This window comes from Solanum dulcamara, chromosome 10 (assembly GCF_947179165.1).
Source record: "Solanum dulcamara chromosome 10, daSolDulc1.2, whole genome shotgun sequence".
Taxonomy (NCBI): Eukaryota; Viridiplantae; Streptophyta; class Magnoliopsida; order Solanales; family Solanaceae; genus Solanum; species Solanum dulcamara.
In genome coordinates, this window is record NC_077246.1 from 66,635,323 (window position 1) to 66,658,037 (window position 22,715).

The 22,715-nt window shown below is 33.0% G+C and overlaps 3 protein-coding genes across 4 annotated transcripts; 1 reads left to right on the plus strand and 2 right to left on the minus strand.

Annotated features, from left to right (window-relative positions):
- Positions 1–599: 599 nt before the first annotated feature.
- On the minus strand, positions 600–2,473 carry LOC129870543 (uncharacterized). Its single transcript, XM_055945354.1, has 2 exons — positions 1,811–2,473; positions 600–932 (listed from the first exon to the last, which is right to left on the minus strand). The coding sequence occupies exons 1-2, from the start codon at positions 2,040–2,042 to the stop codon at positions 754–756; spliced, it is 411 nt and encodes a 136-aa protein (XP_055801329.1). The 5' UTR covers positions 2,043–2,473; the 3' UTR covers positions 600–753.
- Positions 2,474–3,188: 715 nt separating this feature from the next.
- LOC129871568 (protein BCCIP homolog) lies at positions 3,189–8,980 on the minus strand. 2 transcript variants are annotated; one of them, XM_055946519.1, is made up of 9 exons: positions 8,822–8,980; positions 6,545–6,722; positions 6,327–6,400; positions 6,017–6,241; positions 5,560–5,769; positions 5,353–5,418; positions 5,173–5,256; positions 5,035–5,091; positions 3,189–3,541 (listed from the first exon to the last, which is right to left on the minus strand). In XM_055946519.1, the coding sequence occupies exons 2-9, from the start codon at positions 6,702–6,704 to the stop codon at positions 3,443–3,445; spliced, it is 975 nt and encodes a 324-aa protein (XP_055802494.1). In that variant the 5' UTR covers positions 6,705–6,722; positions 8,822–8,980; the 3' UTR covers positions 3,189–3,442. The 2 variants fall into 2 exon arrangements, with proteins under 2 accessions (XP_055802494.1, XP_055802493.1); XM_055946518.1 differs by lacking the exon at positions 8,822–8,980 and adding an exon at positions 7,529–7,834.
- A 6,169-nt stretch (positions 8,981–15,149) lies between these two features.
- On the plus strand, positions 15,150–22,423 carry LOC129870207 (putative clathrin assembly protein At2g01600). The gene is made up of 15 exons (XM_055944873.1): positions 15,150–15,447; positions 15,641–15,710; positions 16,028–16,125; positions 16,692–16,830; positions 16,927–17,054; positions 18,576–18,668; positions 18,791–18,841; positions 19,751–19,816; positions 19,926–19,991; positions 20,175–20,255; positions 20,342–20,422; positions 20,620–20,808; positions 20,925–21,000; positions 21,115–21,233; positions 21,755–22,423. The coding sequence occupies exons 1-15, from the start codon at positions 15,358–15,360 to the stop codon at positions 22,097–22,099; spliced, it is 1,692 nt and encodes a 563-aa protein (XP_055800848.1). The 5' UTR covers positions 15,150–15,357; the 3' UTR covers positions 22,100–22,423.
- The last annotated feature ends 292 nt before the right edge of the window (positions 22,424–22,715 follow it).

Here is a 22,715-nt window from a genome sequence, read left to right on the forward strand (position 1 = left end):
CATATAGTGAATATTTTTTTGAGAGGCCTATAATTTTTTTCCAATTGGAGAGTTTTCCACGTTAAATCTTTGTATTGGTATTCTTTTTAAATTTCTCTGTTATTTTCGCCTCAAAAAACATTGTGAATAGGAGTGGACATACCCAACCCTTCACAGTTCACACCATAGTTTTCCTATTAAACTTCTTGTGCTTTGCATATGAAAAGAACTCTAAAATTAATCTCACAAAAAACATACAGTTAGAATGTTGTCTATAGAAAGTAATATACTTCCTCACAAAAAAATTGAGCCACCAAACATAGGAAAATATTTTCCTCCATACGAAACACCCCACGAATGACAAGATTTATTTGATTTTGACATTACTAAAAGCCCAAGTAAACGAAACGGGGAAGGAACCTTTGTTAGTAAGCAAGAAAAGAAGCAGCATAAGCTCTTCAAATTCATTACATTTTAAGAAAAGGAGTAGACGGTTAGCAACAATCAACCAATATCTATTTTAATCTGAATATAACAAGTAGACTTGACAGTGACTCAGGGGACTCTATTACCAGAATTTGCTTTGTTCGAACGACTAATTCAACAGACTACAATCTAAATAACTGATAAAAGCTTTAATTTTCCATTACGAAAACACCAACAAGGTTTCACATTTTAACAGGTCTAGTGGAACTACAACATAGGAGTAAGGAAACAGACACATGAAGAAAAAAACCAACAAGAATTATAGATTACTTCACGTCGAGACTCTGTTCAACAAGAAACTATCTTGCGACTGAGTGATTTATTGAACCATGCCTTCCAACTTCCAGATCCCTTCCGAGCCATAACTACTTGATTCCCATCAAGAATTGACTTCTCAGCCTGCGGCTTCTTGACCAGCACAAAGTTACGAACACCAAGTGATCCAATTGTCTCCCATGGACTCAAAACTGAAATAACAACACAACGTAACCACAAAATGAACAAACAGTAACAGCCACAAGAGTTACACAACCATCATAACTCCACAATATCACACATGAAAAGCATCTTCAACAACAAGCAGCAATACAAAGACAGATACTTGGCAGTAAATTTAGGGATAGCAATGAGGCTGGACGAAGAGGGCAGGTTGAAGACTTAGTGCCTGTTTAGCTTAATTTATTTTAAGCAGCTTATAAGCTAATAAGTTGGGGTAGCCCAACTAATTTTTCGGGTTTATAAGTTGTTTTCAGCTTATAAGTTTCTTTAGATAAGCTAAACCAAACAGACCCAATTATTTTTTTAGGCTTATTTTAAGCACAAAATGTCTTTGAGTTGGCCAGCCAAACACTCAAAAAAACTGAAAACAACTTATAAGTAACTTATAAGTCAATCCAAACGGGCTCTTAGTCGGCAGGGATGGGACATTTCCTTTCAACATTCTCAAGTCCTTTTATTCACATATACACGATTAACTAATCAATTATACATGTAAACTGAAACTACAATCATTCACCAGTAATATAACAAAAAGAATAAGACATATGAAAAGAAGCAAAATTGGAAACGACGAAAACATATTTAACATGGCAATAAGAAGCAAATTTAACCTAAACGCCTGGCTGGGACGAAAAAGGGGATTAAACGGGGCAGAGAAACATTCTGTCAGATAAAGCTTCACTTGCCCTGCCCTACCCTGACCCGTCCTGTTAACATGAATAATATCATAACAAATTAATCGACGAAATATAAGCAATTCAAGAAAATGATCCTTCAAGATATCGACTTTATAAAAATAAATTATACTAACATACAAGATTTCATAAAAATGCAATACGATCAATACCTTCTGTTGCAACGGTTGGACAATACAGCATGAAATTATTAAAATTTGATCCAAGCACAGGAAGCCTTTCTTCACGAGCATAATTTTTCAATGCAATATCAATAACATTAGCAACAAGCTCTTTTTCATTAACAACAAAACGGATCGGTCCAGCACTACCAACAACCGTTATACTAATCAATAACCGGTTTCCTTTCCCGGGTTGAATCTTCTTCGTCTTGTAAAGCAACATTGTATGAATTAATCTCAAATTCGTTAAAAATAAACAAAAATAATGGTAATATTTGGGGTCTAGCAATATGATAATGGCCTACGAGCCAACTGAGACAGTCTCAGGTAGACAGTTTCTATGGTGCGTAGGCCAAATTAGATTCGTGCAATGGGTGGCTCAAGGATCAAGGCCAATGGAACGATAATACCAACCTTCTTTGCAAGATGCAAAGCAAAAGGAAGAAGAAATTGAGATCTCCCTAATTGGAGATAAAGGAGTAATCATCAACAAATTCTTGAAAATTTCCACCATCAAAAACAAAAATGAAATTTGAGCAAAATTAATTTTAAAAAAATTGTAACAAAAGAGATCAAATCTAAAAATAAATTGGAAAAAATATGGTGAAGATTGGAGGAAATTTATAGGTTTTTTTTAGGGTTAGGAAATTGCCAAATTTGGGGATTTTCTATTTTTGGAAGAGAGAGATGATTTACTCGGATCCTTTGCCGTACGACCCGGGTTTTTTTTAACAACTTTTCCTTATTTTTCTCTTTTCAAGTAATTTTGTCATTAAATTTTTTTAAAAAAAAAGTTAGGACAGTAGATATTAAAAAAAATATTATGAAAAAAGAAAAATGATAAAAGTGAACTAGTATAGTACCGCGCGTGATGCGCGGATGTTATTATATTAATTTATTATTTTTAATAAAAATTTGAATTTTAATAGAGTTATATTAAGATTATCAAATGAAAGAATATAGAACTCAAAATTCAATGAAAAAAATCACATGGTTAAATAAATAAAACTAACTATTTGGGGGGAAATCTCTATATATACTAGCAAGAAATGTAAGTAGTTCTTAATTCATGATTATGAGGAATTTGTGTGTGTTAGTTTCTAAACAAATAAATTAAGAACCATTAATATAAAACCAAGAAATTATTGAATTTCCTAATCATGCACCCATTTTATTTTTCCATTATTTGCGGATTGATTTTAAATAAAGCAAAAGAAAAGTGACTTGAAACTAAAAGTTTTAATAACTATAGCGGGACCAAGCATGTTGCTGCCAGAAACACAGAACCCGTTTTCGCAATTCAATCAAATCATTAAAGATTTGACTTTTTCGACGAGTAACTCTACCCGAAAAATAAAGAGAAGATGTGTACGAAACAATTGTTATAATATATTGCTGAAGAATGAGACTGAAAAATGTACACAAGAAAATTAAGATTGTAATCTGTGGAGGAACTTAATTCAGAAACTCCATGAAGTAGTTCATTACTGAATACATTTAATCTATCTGTCAAAAAAACAGATTACTGCTTCATGTCCAGCTAGAGGCCTCGAGCAGTAACCTGTAAAACGTCCAAAGCCGCGTCTAATTTGAACTGATTAGGTAGAATTTCTTGTCAATTCATCACTGGTCGTCTATTAAGGAGTGCAATTTCTGTAGAAAGGTAGGGATTTTGCTCGAGTCTATTACCATTACCAAGCCAGTTAGCCGGTAATCTTTCATCTGCAACGTTAGGAGATGAATGTGTGTTTAATTCATGAATGGAAATCAGATAGGAAGTATAATCTCAAGAACAATAACTAAGTAGAGAGGTTTCCGATAGATCCTCAGGTTAAAGAGAAGTTTTTGAAGCAAGGAAAATATGATAGCAAAACAGCAACATACAGAGCAAATAAAACAACAGATAGTATCACACATTGAAGAACAAGAAACTAAGCAATTACTAACTATTACTACTAGTTACTACTCAGTAGTCCTGGCAAAAACTACCGAGTTCAAAACTCTTGCTACTAATGATATTAGTTATAGCCTCATCGACATAAACATTCACCGGCTCCCTCCTAGAAAGGGACTTTTTAAGTTAAAACACAGATAGAGCTGTTAAAGGATATAAAGGCATAGGAGGCGCAATCAGAAACCAGAAGGGAGATTGGAGCCTTGGTTACAATGGAAGCGGCACAAACAAATATTATCCATGCAAAGTTTGGGCTTTATACAATGGCATTAAAATTGCAGAAGCCTTAGCCTTTACCCTTTAGAAATATAAACAGACTACACAGATATCATTGAAATGCTTAATAATCCTAACTATGTATACTCTTCACTTGCAAATCACAGCACGTATTTGATGAGGCTGATGAGGTCGCCCGAGATCAGGTACACCTTTAGGGAAACTAATGCAGTAGCAGACAAACATGCTATGGAAGGGAGAAAGCGAGCATATTTTGATTATATTACCTATCTAGCTTCCCCTCTCGATATTTTGCTTACATCTATGGGATAAGGATAGAATTAGCACCACTATTACTAGAAAGACTTCTATTTTGGCATCTAATATTTTGACTGGCTTTGGGAACCTATTTGCTCTTAAGAGCACTACTGCTACTATCTTGGATTATTAAAAATTAATAATTTTCTACTTTTAATCCAAAAAAGAAAAAAATTATAGCATGAAGTGTGTATAACCAGAAGATTAACCGGAACGAGGATATTATCATTGAAATATCAGCTTCTCCACGAATTGAAGAAAGGGCTAGCAGCTCGTCTTTTAAAAGATATTGCCCCAATTTTGAAAACTAGGAGTCACAACACAAATACAAGAAGTTATACTTACAACCTTTAATTCAAATTATTATGGTAAACCAAAAGGCTAACATGTGGCAGACATGGTCTCCCAATAAATAGTTAACAATTGCATTTCTACAGTTCTGGGATATGGACTTTGAGCACTGATATGGTAAATTATTTACTGTTTTATAAATATTTTGTTCTTAGAGAACAACAGACTGATGCAGTAGACCGTCAATTAATCTTAGCCTCTATTTTCCAATTGAATGGTACTAGAATATACACAAGTGACATATTCCATTGGTGTATTCTTTGTATTTTCTCCAATATACAGAATTTGACGAATTGCAAGAAATCAATACTACTACAAACATAAACCACCATGAAAAAATACATAAAAGCTATGATATTATGAGAAAAGCACTTGCCTCGTCAGTCCTAACCAGTTGTGTATGCAAAGGAAAACTGAAGGACCAAGAGCTTAACTGAAGAAACATTTACAGGAAGAATCAGAAATGTTGCAGCAAAAAGGCAAGAAAATAAATAATAAAAATAAATGCTGGTACCTCGTGAAAGATTTCGTCTTCTGCCTTAATGTATACAATAGTTTGATCACCACTTGGTCCATTTTGCTTGTCCGCATTCTTATGCTATAAGAAAATCCATAAAGCAGCAGACAATTCAATGTCTGCTAGACTGTAATAAAACCATACTCAAATACCAAAAAGGTACTAATAAGTCTTTACCTTGTAGATTTTACTGATTACTAGGTAAAACTTGAAGCAGAAAGAACTCCGGAGCTCCTCTGTAGGCTTAAAAGACATAAGAATGACAAAAGTTTAACTACACCAAAGTAAAGCTACTTTCACGAGAGGAGAAATGGCAGACAGAAAACAATATGAGCATGTGAAAATTAATTCATAAAGCTCATCCATCTAATATTCTCATCTAACCTCATCTTCTGTAGCCCAAGAGACTTCATCAAAAAGTGCATCATAAAGGGGTGGCAAAAGCTGGGGAGGAAGATTCACAACACGTTGAGAGACCAAGAGACCAACATTCTTGGCTTGGTCTCCGAGAAATAAGCTCAATTTAGAGAACACATCCTTCTGGCGGCATGCTTTAAGCAGGAACTCTTTCAGGTCCGCCATGCACTCTAGATCCTATTTTTAGACAATCATAGCCAGAAAAACAGTGAATCTGCTAGAACACAAGAAGTACGACACTAACAACATTATGAGTTCCTGTGCAGAACTATGAGCATTTAGCACATTTAGCACTGGACAAACAAAATGAGAACTCAGAAGCATCCCCAGACTCGGATGCCAAATTTGACATCACAGGCCGGGTGATGTGGTGACAAAATTTTAGCATAACATGGATGTAGCAAATAAAATGTTAGCTTCTTACCTTATATCTACCCAAGTTAAGAGCAGTGACAATGGAGTAAATACCATCATCTTCATCATTCTCTATTTTAATTACAGTTCCCACTGTGGGTTGACCCACTATTACATCCACAAAACCACTCAAATCCCATTGCTTATCATCAAGATAGGTCTGCAGCAGGATTTTCACTCCATGAAAATCACTAGGTTTTGGATCAAAGAACTCAAAATCTGCTTGAACAGTGCCCTTTCAAAACCGAAGGAGAAGCTGTTAGTGTACTGACATCACATACGATAATCATTTACCAGCAACGAGTAACGGAAAGTCTTACGTCAAACTCTTCATCATCTGAAGAACCGGAATCTTCACTCTTGTCTATTAGTCCATGATTTACCATCCTTTTACCTAAGAAGAAAAACATTCGGCTTCAAAACAAGCAAGAAATATAACCGTCAAACCAGAAAATGAAATGGACCACTGTGCTCATAATAATTTTTCATGAGATAGAACCTACATAATATACACTAACAACTTAATTAAATAATTCACCTGAAGAGCTAGGTAGATTATTTCGTGGAAATCTGGAGTTTTGAACCTTGTGTGTAACCTTGTTATTTGAGGCAATCCGTGCCATCGAACGAGCAAATGGAGAAAAACTTAAAGGTAGACATCGCGATGGTCTACAATGTCTTGCCGGCTTTCGGGGCATTATACCAATTATGTAAACCTGAATACATAAGTTAACATTTTTAATGGTCTATAAAATAATGTTGAGAAGCAGCCTTGGAAAGTTAAGCATATTTTACAGAGCTTGAGATACAATGGAAAATGCAATGGCTCCTTTAAGTTTCAAAGATTTAACAGACGGAACAGTAAATGGACATTATAATTAACCTTATTACTTGTTGTGGTAATATAGCCTCTCATAATATTCACTGATATCAGTTCAAAAAGACTTGAGAGCTAATTGTCTAAAAAAAAAAAGAAGTATAATCTTGAGGTTCATCGCCCTCTCTTTTTCTCTGGTATCACGAAGTTATTCTATTGGTACTTGTGTCGAAATACCAAACTTGTCGCCTCGAGCAAACCATACAACTTCCTTTGATCAATCTATAATCACGTCATAAGTGTTAACTTTCTTGTTTAAGCTAATACGTAACAAATTTAGACTACTCAGCTCTCGGGGTTTCATGTCCGATCCTCAATTAGTTGAATTATATCTACCCATGCTTTGAGTAATTCAATTAGTCCACAATCAATCAATTTCAGCTTATTCGTACAATTTATTCATCCAAATCTTTACCCAAAATAACTTAAATCACACGCTAAAACAACCTTCATGTACAACCTACTTTCCTTCGGTGTATGCTGAAATACAAAAGTCTACAGTCCAATCATATAATTTATTCACTCAATTAATGAGAATTTAACGGATTCCTCTATTTCTTTAACCTTGTTTCTCAAATTCTCAACCCAATTTCTATAGCTATAGAATATATGAAACAAATCTACAAACTAAGTTCAAAAATTTACCTTCCTCTTCTTATTCTCTCGTTAATTATTTATCTATGCCTTGAATTCTCTTCGTGCTCCTTCACTGCGATGAAAGGCAGAACCCTCACCTTTTTTCGCTGTTTTTGAAAGTTGTTGGCGTAAAACTTTTACTCAAATCTCTTCAGCTTATGCTTCTGCCCTTATTTATGTATCCAATCGGCTAAACCCCATCTTCACTTCCTTTTTTTGGTTTGTTTCATTATATTTCTCTAGTTTTATCTCTTTCTTTTTTTTTTCTTCAAATGACTTATATACCTTTAACTAATATGGGGTATTACAAAAATAAAAGCAAGAAGAGAAGCAATAAAAGCCTTCACTTAAATCCGATTTCTCTCACTCTTCTCTGGTATCAACCATTCCTTCCAACCCACAAACACATAACTTACAGCTTGTTTGGATAGTTGTTACCTATAGTATTGTATTGTGTTGTTAGTTAAACCATAATTTTGATTATTACTTAAATTTTATTGTATCTTATCGTTAAATTCACCATTAGGTAATGACGAAAAATCCCACTTTGTGCAACGATCGATTGGTGTGATTGCGTCGTTAACTTTTTTTTCCTCAGTTTGTCTTTACTTATTATTTAATAATCTTATTTTATCTTTTACCTCACCTTTTTATAGTAGTTTTACCCCATACCTTACTTTTCTTATAGGTTTATACTTCAAATTGTTATTGTTTGACATTATGTAACAATGAAAAATGATACAATCTATCCAAATATTGTATTAATCAAAATAATATAGTACAATACAATATGATACATTATGAAACAATATGTAATAACCATCTAAACAAGAGTGTTAACGATTACCTTCTGAGGTATATGCCCTATTTCTATTAGTATCTTTTCTTGCCAATCCTATATCACTCCATCACATCAACTGGATTTTTCACTCATAAATATACCGTAAAAGTCATCTCTTTCAGCAGGGCTTATTGTCTCCCATAACACAAGAATTACAGAGATGCAGGCTTCAAATATGATGCACATAAGATAAAGTAGCAAACTTTTACATGTCATAAGTAAAATAAGAACTTTATGATGATAACTTCAGCAATGTCATAAGATAAAGTAGCAAACATTTCATGTCACCAAATGCAACAATACCCAACAATGCAAAATCCAACTTCAGCAAAAAAAATCACAAACCCCAACACCTAATTTTCAATTCTTGACAGAAAATAAGTAAATTTGAGCCCCCCTCAGCAACAAATGTAAATCAAGTAAGAATAAAAGCAAAAACTACTACTAGAAGAGAATCATACCACAAAAAGAGTTGAGTACTAACAGAAAGGTAGAAAGGGGATGCCGGCAACGACGGCTCCGGCGAGGAGGATGGAGGCCGGAGGGAAGTGCGGCGAGGTTTTTGCTTCCTGATTCGGTCAGGGGGGCGGGGGTTTTAAGAGTCCTGAAAGTTTTCAAACAAAGCAAATTTAGTCCCTTGATTTGTACTTGTTACTTATTAAATTATAAACACTTAGATTTGATATTTAAGGAAAATATTTTTCTTGGAAAAAAAGTGAAATCTCTTATTTATTTTTTAATATTTGATAAGTAAGTAAGAAAAAATACCAGGGCAAAAATATTTGTGTAAATATCTAGCAAAATAATATGGATTTCGAATATGGTGGGACTAGGTTTCGAAGGGTGATGAGGGTAGGATGGTCAAGAGGTGGGGAGTGGGTGTTTGGTGCGTGGAGAAGAAATAATAAATTTGAAATGTCACTTATTAAACTTGTTTATGTTCATTAGAAACGTCATTTTTTTCATTTCAAAAAAAAATATTTTCTTTAGTCGAGAAAATTTTTTTAAAATTTTTTTGACTAATCACACATGAAAAAATTAAAAAGATATTCTAAATCATACCAAACACAACCTTAAAATAATGTTGTAACACGAAGGATGTTAATCTTATTAAGATCTTTTTTATATGTGCATAATATAATATTTATATATATGTATAATATTCAGGCACAAAATTATCGGTCAATTTAAAGCTCTAATAATTTTGATGCAAATAATATATTTATGATAAAAAAGTAATTTATCAAATTGTCAATAATTTTTTTTAAGTTGAATCTAGAGCTAATAAACTCATAAATTCTAACTTTGTGTATAATAATATTATATTGTAAATTCATATTATGTATAAAAAGAGCAGTCCGGTGCACTAAAGTTCTCGCTATACGCATTGTCCGGGGAAGGGCCCGACCATAAGAATCTATTGTACGCAGTCTTACCTTGCATTTCTATCAAAGACTGTTTTCAAGACTTAAATTCGTGACCTCCTGATCATCTACGAGCTTTATGTTTTTAGTCTCTTTCTTTTAAATGGTAAGGATAATTTCTACGGAAAACTTATATCGTATTAAAACATGTTTTCTTTATTTTTAGTTCATATTAAAATATGATGATTTGTTCAATGTTGACTATCTTCGAACACGACCAATTTCCTTTTTTATTCTTTTGATATTATTCAAAGAAACATAAGACCTAATAAGAAATTTGAAATTTCAAAAATGGTCTATTTAACTCAAAAAAATAGTTTTATGAAATGAGGATGATTCAAGATTTTATAACAAGATCAATTACTTTATCCAATACTAACGTGGGACTTTAACACCTTTCACACAGCCAAATTGATCAATATAACACGGAAATTCAACATCATGTAAATTAAGAATTCAAATGACCCGCATTCCAATAATATATGAAAAAATGAATTTCAAATTTAATTCAACTAAAAAACTTACGTCTTTTTTTATTTTATCATACTGATGAATTTTAAAAATTTATTTTTAAGTGCCTAATTTTAAAGTAGACCTTTTTACCATCAAAAGAACCTCATTGGCCTTATATGTACCTCCCAAGGGTATGAAAGGAAAGAGAAGAGGCATATTCTAATTTGTCTCTCATTATTTGAAAATGCATTATAATTGAATCAATTTTTTTAGTTAAAATAGCCACCTTGTATTAGTGAAGATTTATCATAACTCTTTGCGTATAAAGATCGTGACACTTCGTCGTTTGATAAGATGTATAAATATAATATCGAATATGATGTAAATTGTAATAGAAATATTGATATTAGTTATGTTTGTATTTGTTATGCTGAAATTATTTTTTATGCAGTGTTTAATTTGATTTAGTTTGGTTTATTAAGAATATTATTATACATTGCATAATTTCTAAAAATATATATTTGCTTGAGAAAATATCCTTCATAAATATGGTGAAAAAAAAGTAAAAATGATTTTGAGAGGCGGTAATCATGTCTTTAACCATGTTAATGCATGTATTAAAACCTTCACATTGATAATATCATAGTTTCTCACATAATACCAAATAGAGTGTTTAACTAATGCTTGTAATAGCTATATACATAATGTGAACAATATATCAAACAAAATATTAATGATATACAAAGCTAATATTTACATTATTTTTTCTTGATACATTCTACCAAACAATCCATATAATCGCGAAGGGTATTACTTTCTGTGTAATCACACCCATCCTGCGCTCTAATAAAAACAGAAATCACAAGTCCAATAAGGCTTGCTGACTTTTGGGAGACCTTAAATAGTAGGTAGACTAAGAAAAATAAGGTAAAAGTAGGGGTGTCAAAATGAGCAAAAATATAGATAATACGTTCAATTTGTTAAGAATTTTATGGATTGAGCGTGAGATAATTTGAAGAGGAACTTTCAAAAATAGCAAAGACTTGAAATATAATTAGGCTCCCTAGCTACAGTTTGTCTAATTACGTTTCATAACTATAGTTTCAGTTGATATGTCAATTTTCGTTTGTATACCTCGTTGCATTATACAAATTGAGTTTTTTTATTTATATATCTCGCTATATTATACAAATTGGGTTTTCTCGTTTGTATATCTCGTTGTATTATACAAATTGAGCTTTCAAAGAGATTGTATATACAAATACAAATTTGCTTTAAAGATTTGTATATGAGTCCCTAAATTCGCTTTATATACAAATAAAAATCCTTAGAGATTTGTATATGAGCCTCCACATATTTGTATATGAACCCCGAAATATACAAATACGAAAAAAATATAAATTTGCTTTAGAAATTTGTATACGAGCCCCTAAATTCGCTTTCAGATTTGTGTATAAGACCCAGATTGTGTAATAGTGAATTTTATTAAACTGTAGTTGCGATTTATAATTATGTGAAACAATAGCTATATTAAATAATACACTAATAATGTTTGTCAATTCGCGTAATTTTTTTTAATTTGAATTGGATCAATCTCAACCCGTTCAAGCCTTAACTCATTTAAAAAGAATCTTCAATTGAGCCTAATTTAATCTTCAATTTCAACACATTTTAAGACTCTTTATTTGCATTGGTGTAATATATGTTCTCATATTGAAGATATGAATTACTATCTATTTTATATCTTCAATGATTTATCCATTCATTTGTTACATATTTTTTTTTACTTTTTTGGGTTGAAATTTAAATTGTGGTTATTATATATAAATAATATTATGTTAAAATTATTGAGATTAAGCATGTTAAATTAGACGAGTCATGATCCAACCTGATTTTTAGCCCATTTGAGTCCAATTCATTTAAGTCCAAAGTAAATTTATACGAATCATGATCAAACTCGATTCTTATTTCAATCCATTTTAATATTTTCAATTTCAATTTAATCCGCTTATATGACACCCCTAGGTAGAAAGTGAGAGGAACCTTTTTAGAAAAAAAATGAGAAGGTATATTGATGGAAGACAAAACCTACCATGCCTTCAAACTCCATTGTTCATATTTTTTATGGAATAATACACAAGTACATCCCTCAATTATAACTGAAATCGATAGGACACATCTAAGCTAAACTAAGGTCATATTACTCTCTGAATTATTTTAAAGTGTAATAAACACACCCTAAAACCTATATAATCACTCACATGAAGGGAGATGTTTTACACTCGCCTCCACGTCAGCGCCACGCCACTAAATCGTCAGATTTTAAAAAAAACTCGTCAGATCTAAAAATAATTTTAAAAAACTATTTTTTTTTTTAAAAAAGAATTTAATTTAAATTGTGCTCACCATGTATTGCCTAAACTAAATCTCTAATATGCAATTTTTTTTTTGAATTTCATGTTAAGTGTTTGAGTAAAAAAGAAAAAGAAAAATTATTCCGATATTATACAAATTGATAAAATATCTGGAAAAAGATCACCGACAATTTAAGTATGTTGTGAAAAAAATATTTATATTTCTAGAAATGATAAAATTGGGCTCTATTTCATAATAAAAAAAAGAAATTTTAATTAAAAAGATATCAACTTAAGTTTTAATGTTAACTACTTATGTGTATTAATTAATAATGAAAATGTCCAATTAAAAATGGACATGTGTCCAAATTAATCAGATTTTATACTTCTTTTTCATTTCTCACTTGCCTCAAAAAGAGTGAACACACTCTCTGTATCACCTCAGCACTGAAATAATTATAGTTGAAGAGGATACTCGTGTATTATCTCTATTTTTATTAAAAGAACGACCAATTGTTGATTTGCCCCCCCAAAAAAAAGTTGTTGACATTGAATAGTATTAATTATTTGGTATTGTAAAACAGCCTAAAAAATTAGTAGGTGGTCTATCCAGAATCTCATTACATTTGCCCTTCCCTTTTTAGCAATAAAAAACAATTAATGCAATTTAATAATTTCAAGTGTGTCTTAATTTATTCGATAAAACATTAAAGTAAATTAAAATATTTTAAGTGTCTTACCTGTTAATTTACACTTTATTCGACTCTTCTTGTTAGCTTAGCTTGCTCATGTGCTTCTCCCAACTTTTAATTTTTTTTTAATTTGGTGTTCGGTATTTATATTAGAGTTCAACTAATTTATATTCACGCTTTGTAAGGTTCATTCGAAGGAAAATACCCTCTATCAAAGATTTTTGCATATTCAAGACTCGAATCTAAAACTTTTAGACTATAATTAAGAAAAAAATAACTTCATTCACTGCAACACATTCTTTGATGGTTCACAACTTTTACATTTTCAACCTTATATCATAAGTTATATTATACTATTTTATCAAAGCATATGAGCAATTTTCAATCTTATATTATACACTATTTTATTTGCAAGGGCACACTATTTTAATCTTTAATTGATTATTTTTTTAATAAGTTGATAATTTGATTAGATTGAATATTAAGCTATAGTGAGATGTTAACTTAAAAATAAAGAATTATATTAATAATCAAGGCACAAAATAAATATAGTAAATTTTATCAAAAAGGTTTACTATATTTATTCGTGCCTTGATTTTTAATATAATTTCTTTGTGCCTTAATTTTTAATATAATTTTTTTGTGCCTTGATTTTTAATGACAGCATGACATCCTATTACTTATATTATTACTAGTATTGACATTTTACTTCAACTAGTCAATTTGCTATAACACATTTATTCTACTTTCATGTCATTTTTACACATTTAAATGTCGAATCATTTTTTGAAAATGTTTCATTCGTAATTATTTTGAAAATAAAAAGGCACAATTTCAAATGATAATTTACAATAGTTTATAGGTGATGTGATATTTCAAAATTTTGAAAATCGCTTGAAAATGTTTATTTAAACATATTTTTATTTCATGCAAAATACAAATGATGTATTATTCTTTTTACATAATTTTTAGATAAATAAATGCTAATAATATCTTTTTGGTACTCTTAGTTAATTTTTCATTTTTGAAGAAGAAAAGATATAATGGTTGATCATTAGACGTTCTTGACATTTTAAAATTACATATAATGATGAATGATCCAACTCATTTTCTATTGATGATTTGCTAGCAATTTATTATCTCCTTCAAAAGGTGAAGGAGATATTATTTTCAAATGTAACTATTAAAGGGATAAACGTTGTGTTTGATATAAAGGAGAATATTTTTTTAAAAAAGAAGTGTCTTTTTTTAGTATTTGTTAGATAAGAAAAATGTATTATCTCTAAAATATTTATATATAATCTAGTAAAATATTATGGGGATGGGATGAGGGTGTGGTTTTGGAGTGGCGGAAATTAGATGATCAAGATGTGGGAGTTGGGATATTGGATGGATGGAGAGGACTTATGATTTTTTTTTCTACTAAAATCATTTTTTGTTGTTCTATAAGAAACATAATTCGACTGAGAAATTGTATAAACTTGTTTATTGTCAAGAATATTTTGGAGAAAAACTTGACAAATATTATTTAGTTATATAATTTATCATCATTTGACAAATATTGTGTATTTGAAAATTTATGATCACAAATATTTATTTATAATAGAAACATAAAGATATGCAATTTATCAATGCAGTGTTTTAAAATATTTCGTTATCTTATTTATGAATTATAATTTGCTCATTTGATAAAATTATATAAGAATTAAAGAAAAATTTAATGTTTCCACAACTTATGGAATTCTTGTATTTATAACAGGATAAAAAAACTTAATTTTCATGTCAAAATAAAACTTCAAACTTCCTATTAATATGATTTTATATCGTATTAATTGAACAAAAATGGGTCCATTTGAGCAAAAGGCAAAAAAAGAGAAATGATGACAAGACCAAATTGGAAAGAACCCTTTCACAATACAAAGTGCCAACCGTAACAGAAGAAAAGAATAGTAACCTCCCATTTTCCCTCTGAACCCAAGAGAGAGATAGAGAGAGAGAGAGAGGGAATCAAGGGGAAAGAAGGGTCTGAAGAAATCACCGATTCTCAAGGAGAAGCCGAAGCCTATAGAGAAAAATGGGTACGCTTCAAAGTTGGAGGAAAGCCTATGGAGCTCTCAAAGACCATACAACTGTTGGCCTTGCCCACGTTAATAGCGATTTCAAGGTCCCCCCTTTTCCCCTAAATTTTCTCTTTTATTTATTTGGGTATTTTAGATTATCTTTTATGGGTTTTTTTCCGCACTTTATTTGGTGTAAAATTGAGTAATCAAGGCTGAATCTTGGATCCTGCCACTTTGAACTTTACTTGAAAATTAATCTCAATTTTTGATGTTTTGCTGGTGGATTTTGTTGATTAGGATGTGGATGTGGCGATCGTTAAAGCTACTAATCATGTTGAGTGCCCACCAAAAGACAGACATCTTAGAAGTGAGTGTTTCTTTATTCTTTAACAGATCCAATACTATGGAGGGAAATCTGAGAAATTTTTGATTTGGGGTTTTCATATTTTATGAATATTGTGTTTTGGGTACTTGATTTTAGGGAAATCATGTGTTTTCCTAGATTGGGGTTCTTTCTTTTTGGTGTAAAAGTTGTGTTTTAGAAAATAGATAGTTGTTACTTGTTAGGGAGTTTACTTTTAAATATGCATTTAGGTTTGTATTTTCTTTTAATTGTTACTCAATTGTGTTTGTGTTACTACTGTAGAAGTGTTGGTGGTAATATTGTGGTTTTGGTTCTTGCAGAAATTTTGCTTTATACATCAGCGATGCGACCTCGTGCTGATGTTGCGTACTGCATACACGCACTTGCAAGGCGATTGGCGAAGACACATAATTGGACGGTACGGAGTGTGACACAGTTAGTTTTAATTGACAAAATCATATACTTGAGTGCCTTTTATTGATGCTTTGATCTGAATGAGACCATGTTTTATGACCGTGACCTTGATTATTGGGATTTTAGAGTGTTAAATGGAGTTGTTTATGTTTTTCTTAGTATTATTGCAATATATTCCACACCCCTCACCCCTCTTGCACTGTACACCTATGGCTGTATAACTTGTTAGCTATAGGGAAAAGTATATCAATATGTTTCACCAGGGATTTGGTTGAATTAAAGTAGTCCAGAAGGATCTTCATTTTCAACTTTGAAGGCTCTAGTTTAGGTGGTGTCTTGGAATTTGTCGGCACTGGGCAGCACGATCAATGACCTGCATTCTTTGAATTCTATCTATTTCTTCAGGAGAAACTTCAAGAATCTTCTTGAATTCCCTGCTCTTCTTCTCCAATCACCTCTCTTTTGTGGTTTGCTATTTTGTGATGTATTTTACACTTAATTGCTTAACTAGTCCTTGCCCTTACTGATGCATTTTACATATAAATTTCTTTCCACATTTTCTGAAATTAGGTAGCTCTGAAGACGTTGATAGTAATCCACAGAACATTGAGGGAAGGTGATCCGACATTTAGAGAGGAACTATTGAATTTCCAACAGAGAGGACGTGTTCTCCAAATGTCCAATTTCAAGGATGATTCAAGTCCAATTGGTTGGTAAAATTACCATAAATCTTCTTTTGAGTTTCTATTTACTTTTAGATTCCATCAAGTTCAACCAGAATGATTCATTTTTTCCGTCCCTCCAGCTTGGGACTGCTCTGCCTGGGTACGAACATATGCACTCTTTCTGGAAGAACGACTTGAATGCTTTAGGGTTCTTAAGTATGATATTGAAGGAGAGCGCCTTCCTAAACCTGCCCAAGGGCAAGAAAAGGTTAGCATAACACTGTTGAGCTTTCTGCTTACTATTCTGCATAGTTTAAAAAGTTGTCTTTTCGTCTTCTGTGAAGAAAATTTAATAAAATTAGCCTACTAGAAGCAAAGTCATTTCATAAAATCTTCATTCCATGCATTTCCTCCCAATGAATTGGATAAATCATGTGGTCCACACCATTGAAGACTTCAGTTTCTGAAACATTGTAGAGAAGGTGCTTTGGCTGTCTATCAGCTATTTCTACATCTCCCCTTCCCTTGTTTCTTGCACTAAGTTAAGGATCTGTTAACATGCCTAATTCCAGATCCACAGTTTCTTTCAGATATATTGCATATTATTAATTACTATGTAAAGATGATTAATAGAAAAAGAGTTACAATGCTTTGGAAAGTGGAGCTTTTCTTCCTGTGTTACTGCTGCTCTATGTTGTGTTGACTTCACATACAAAAAACAGAGCTGGGATTTGAGTCTTCTGGGTTTGGGATTCTAGTCCTTTTAAGTTACTGTGTTCTAAATAATAATTTGTACATATTTCATGGGATTTCTCAAGGCAAATACATGGTTTGGATCAAAGCTACTGGGTTCGGCCGAACCCCTAACTAATATTCTAGCTATGCCCCTGATGACATATAAGGTAAATGAAGGACAAGGGACTTGGTACTCACCTAACAAATTAAATGAAGAAAAAGAGAATGCCTTGGTAGTCCAGACAGAACAATTTAAGTGTGCGCGTTTAGTAGATTAAGCATTTCAGAATATCACAAACTTGAATTTGAAGCAAAATGCGCTTGGTGAATCAAAGTAAAAGCAAAATTGAATTAACTTGTTAGATAAAACCATAGAAGTGCAATAACCCATATTGAAGTTCCTACCGTAAAAAAGAAAAATATTAATGCGTGTCCAAAAAAATTGTTATCTATACTAATAAAATTACTGTGGTTATTGAGGCTTCAGACTCCCTATTGGTGCCTTATTTCAGAAAAGAAGATTGTTTTATGGTATGTATGTTTTACAACTTAACAGTGGGTTCATGAAAGTACATTGTATTAAACTCAAAAGGAATACTTCCAATAAAGTCCTTTGGAAATTGTTTATTTGGTACAACACTTAAAAGAGGAGTAGAGGACATTGTGAAGAGCCAGGACTTAATTTGTTTTCCCACAGCCTTAGGAGATATGGATTAGGGCTTGGTCTTTGATACATGTAAGATATCTTCTATGTATCAGTACTTGAAATTCGAACTATCATGTGCATTGCAAATATCTTCATACTAGTTATAAGAAGTAATTAATAGCTCTTATGAGTGATTAACATTTGGCTGGTGAGCAGCATGCCACAGTATCATTTTCACTGAATTTCTGTCACACTAGCTGACCTAAATGAACTGTCTTGGTGCAATACAGACACTGCCTGTCTACCTGCTGCTAGAGACACTAAGTTTGGCAGATTTAATGAATTTTAATCTGTTGCTCATTTATTTAGTATGAATGTAACTTCCAAGTGTCATTTACTTTTGAGCAGGGATACAGCAGAACTAGGGAGTTGCCCAGTGAGGAACTTTTGGAGCAGCTGCCTGCTTTGCAGCAGTTGTTGTATCGTCTTATTGGATGTCGGGTAAAGTTTTGAAGATTGATAAACTCTCTTTTTATGTCTTTCCGAAGACATTCCTAGTCGGATTGTAAGAGCTCTATATTTTATCTATTTGGGGTATAATATGTTAAATTCTTACATTGCAGCCTGAGGGAGCAGCAGTTGGAAATTATGTGATACAATATGCCCTTGCTCTGGTATGTTTTTTTATTTTGGCCTACCCTTTTATTTTTGGTTAAATATTGTGGCTGCCTGTGTTAAATTGATTGATATTTTATACTTATCAAAAGATTTCATTGATACTCGTAAATTGAGTACCAAGAGTTTGACCTAATAGTTGATGAAGTGGCAGGATTCAAATCCCAACAGAGACAAAAAATGATAAGTGAACCCCTCTCTTTTGGTGGGCAGTTACCTAGTACTTGTGCTGGTTGGAAGGGTGGAATAGTCATGGTGCTCAAGCGCTCGAACACCACCATTATTAATTACTATTTTTTCCATAAATTATCTCTATACATTAATTGTAGCCTCTCTCTTTCACGAAATAAGGGGATGCATAGGAAAAGGCTTGTTTTTATGTATTTCCAACAAGAAATACCTTATGTATGCAAGGAATGTTAGAACATTGTTGACAATTAAAGAAAAGGAATCCTAAACTTGCTTTTCCCAGTTCTGGTGAGAAGTTTTAGGAGGGGAGTTTATTCTAGGAAAACTTAGTGTACTTGGTGCATTCACGAGGATTTGATGAAATACCAAATCTTGACATTCCAGAGACTAAAAAGGATCTTCTGTTGCAAATTAATGTTCATTATTATTTGGCAATTAGAAAAGGCGGCTCCACAAGAAAAATTGTCTTTCTTTGTTTCTAAGTCCATTTTGGAAAGGTGGATATCTGGCCATTAGTATAGTTAGTCATTTATGTGTTTAGCTTCTAGAGTACATGCTGGTTTTCTGACCCTTTCCTTGGGATTTCTTGATTTCTTGAAATGAGGGCAATAGAATGCTTCTGTTTGTGACACCTTTCTGCAGCTGACAGCTGACATCAATTTGTAGACTTTACAGTTGAATGAGTGGTGGTGTAAAGATTTACTCATTTTTCATTCCAGGTCCTCAAGGAGAGCTTCAAAATCTATTGCTCTATAAATGATGGAATAATTAATCTTATTGACAAGGTGCATTTGACTTTCAGCTTCTTCTGCAACCTGATCTCATCTAATATTTCTCGTTACTGTCATATATGTTTCATATTTTTGACATTATTTTTCTACTGATTTTATTCAGTTTTTTGACATGCCAAGACATGAAGCTATTAAGGCCCTTGATATCTACAAACGAGCTGGCCAACAGGTGAACACCTTGACAAACTTGATAGAATGTTTTTTACCTTTGCTATTTTTGGTAGAATATATTTTTTTCAATTTAAAAGAATATTTTTGTTATGTATAGTTTGGTTCTTACTGCTCATCTATCACCATGCGGACATTTCCGTGGGTTTATGGTGTTATCTGTAAGTTTATCATCTTGTTTCAGGCCATGAACCTCTCCGACTTTTATGAGGTATGCAAAGGATTGGAACTTGCCAGGAACTTTCAGTTTCCTGTTTTGAGAGAGGTAATCATACTACTAAGCGTCTGTATTGGTTGATTTGTCTTCAAATTTGGTGGTCCATCAGCTTGACACACTATTCTGGTTTTCAGCCTCCTCAGTCCTTCCTTGTGACCATGGAAGAGTATATTAAAGAAGCACCCCGGATAGTCTCTGTGCCAATGGAAACTCTGGTAGTGCATTTTTTTTCATACACAAGCATATGTACTCCAAACAAATTAGATGCCAACATATGTTGTTCCTTTGTGTAGTGCTGATCTATGTTTTCCTTTCTATATCTTATAATGTATAAAGTTGATTAGAGTATAGCTTATACATGTCTATTGGTGTAATATTGCTGTAGAATACTAATATTATTAACTATAACTAGGATTACCCGGAGAGGCTTATGCTTACATATAAACAAGAGGATGAAACTTCAGCTTCTGAAGATGCTCCAGATTCAGCTAATGAAACCCCACCTCCTCTGCCTTCAGATGATGCTGTTGTTTCAACCACCGAGGCACCTTCCCCGCCAATGCCCCCGCCCCCAAGCAACTTGGAATCTGATGATTTACTGGTGAACTCAGCTAGACTTGTTGAATTATTTGTTGTTTATCTGGAACTTGAGGGATACTGTTTTGGGATTTCTTTTCTTTTTTGTTCCTATTGTTACTAGTATATTTGTTGTTTCAGGGGCTAAATGCACCAAATGGTTTTGCATCAGCAATTGAGGACAGCAATGCTTTGGCTTTGGCAATAGTTCCATCGGGTAAATAATCTAATTTCACCTACTAATGTGTAGAACACTTCTCTTTGTTAGTGATGGTGCTTGAGAAAATCGGGTGTTGGTTTATTTTAAATGAACTTTTATTAATACTTACAGGAACAACACCATTTGATTCAAACCCTGCTCAGCCAAAAGATTTTGATCCTACTGGATGGGAGCTTGCCCTGGTCACTACTCCCAGCAGCGACTTATCTGCAGCTCAGGAGAGACAATTGGTAAGCCCTTGAAGTTCAATTCTTATACGACGTGCTTTTTTTAACTGCAAGGTTACTGAATCTGGTCCTTGATGTCAGACTGCCAGATCTATGTAGTAGTGTACCCTCAGTGTCCAACTCTCCTCATTCCATTTGTTGTGCTTGCTGTCGAATTTATCTTTTCCTCCACAAATTCTTGACAGTAAAAGGGAGATTTCAGAGTGCTAAACACAACTGTATTTTACTTTATTGGATTTTGTAATACAATGTTAATCATAATTGGAGAGCACTCTTTGAATCCATTTTTTTAAAAAAACTTTTCTAAATGGCTTCTCTTTGCATGTTCATTTGCAAATGGATCTGAGGGGGGGACATATGAAGCATTGAATTTAGTTAACCATGGAATGTCACTCAAATCTATATTGATAGTATGTTGTCCATAGGGCGGCGTTCTGATGCTTAATATGATAACATTTCTTTATCTGCTTTGTGTAATCAAGTAAATATCTTCTTTGACATTTGTTTTGGTATCTCTCTAACAGGCTGGTGGATTGGACTCCCTCACACTCAATAGTTTGTATGATGAAGGAGCATATAGAGCATCTCAACGACCAGTATATGGAGCACCAGCCCCTAATCCATTTGAAGTTGCTGATCCATTTGCCATGTCTAGCACCGTGCCTCCCCCTCCGTCAGTGCAAATGGCTGCGGTACCTCAAAATCAAATGAATCCTTTTGGACCATTCGAACCTGCCTATCCACAACCCCAAAATCCAATGATGAATCCCCACAATCCTTTTGGCGATGCAGGGTTCAGTGCATTTCCTACCAATCATGTTGCTCATCCACAAACAACCAATCCTTTTGGGAGCACCGGCCTGATATAATAAAAGTTGTGCATCCACGAGGCATATCAGAGTGCCTGGCAGTTCAGTTATTGCATGTCAATCATGTTGCTCACCCACAAACAATCAATCCTTTCGGGGAGGCACTGGACTGTTATATTAAAAGTTGCACATACACGAGTTGTAGCAGACTTGGCATAGTTGATTTTGTTAGTGAATCTGCGGTTGTGTAAATCATTCACGTGATATAGTTTTTGAAATCGGTCTATATGTTTGCTTTTAAGATGTAAAGATGGTTATAATGGATATTCAACTTTTATTCAGTTGATTGAAATCACTCCCTCTATGTTATGGACTTGAGAGATACCTTGCCCTCTTGGTGTAGTCTTTGTGCATTCTATAGCAATTGTCAAGCAGTTCATTCAGTGTGGGGATCACAAGAAAAATGTTAGTAGAAAGTTCTATGTATGGTGCTCCATTTATTCCTAATACAGTAATTGCATCTCTGTTGGTTGAACTCTGTGCATCCTATTCACCATGGTCTATGCAATTTTCACCCTGTAGTAGAGATGATATCAACTGGAACAAACTAAGATATTGGCTAATTATTTCAAGAGTTTGCCTAACCATTATAACAAAAAAAAAAAAAAGGGGGAAG

Coding starts and splice junctions, on each gene's coding strand:
- LOC129870543 (XM_055945354.1), bottom strand. CDS start 2,042: ATGTTGCTTTACAAGACGAAGAAGATTCAACCCGGGAAAGGAAACCGG. Junction 933..1,810: donor TCCAACCGTTGCAACAGAAG/GTATTGATCGTA, acceptor TTGTTATTTCAG/TTTTGAGTCCATGGGAGACA.
- LOC129871568 (XM_055946519.1), bottom strand. CDS start 6,704: ATGCCCCGAAAGCCGGCAAGACATTGTAGACCATCGCGATGTCTACCT. Junction 6,242..6,326: donor CAGATGATGAAGAGTTTGAC/GTAAGACTTTCC, acceptor CGGTTTTGAAAG/GGCACTGTTCAAGCAGATTT. Junction 5,092..5,172: donor AAGACGAAATCTTTCACGAG/GTACCAGCATTT, acceptor ATGTTTCTTCAG/TTAAGCTCTTGGTCCTTCAG.
- LOC129870207 (XM_055944873.1), top strand. CDS start 15,358: ATGGGTACGCTTCAAAGTTGGAGGAAAGCCTATGGAGCTCTCAAAGAC. Junction 20,423..20,619: donor CTGTGCCAATGGAAACTCTG/GTAGTGCATTTT, acceptor AACTATAACTAG/GATTACCCGGAGAGGCTTAT. Junction 20,809..20,924: donor TGGAATCTGATGATTTACTG/GTGAACTCAGCT, acceptor TTGTTGTTTCAG/GGGCTAAATGCACCAAATGG.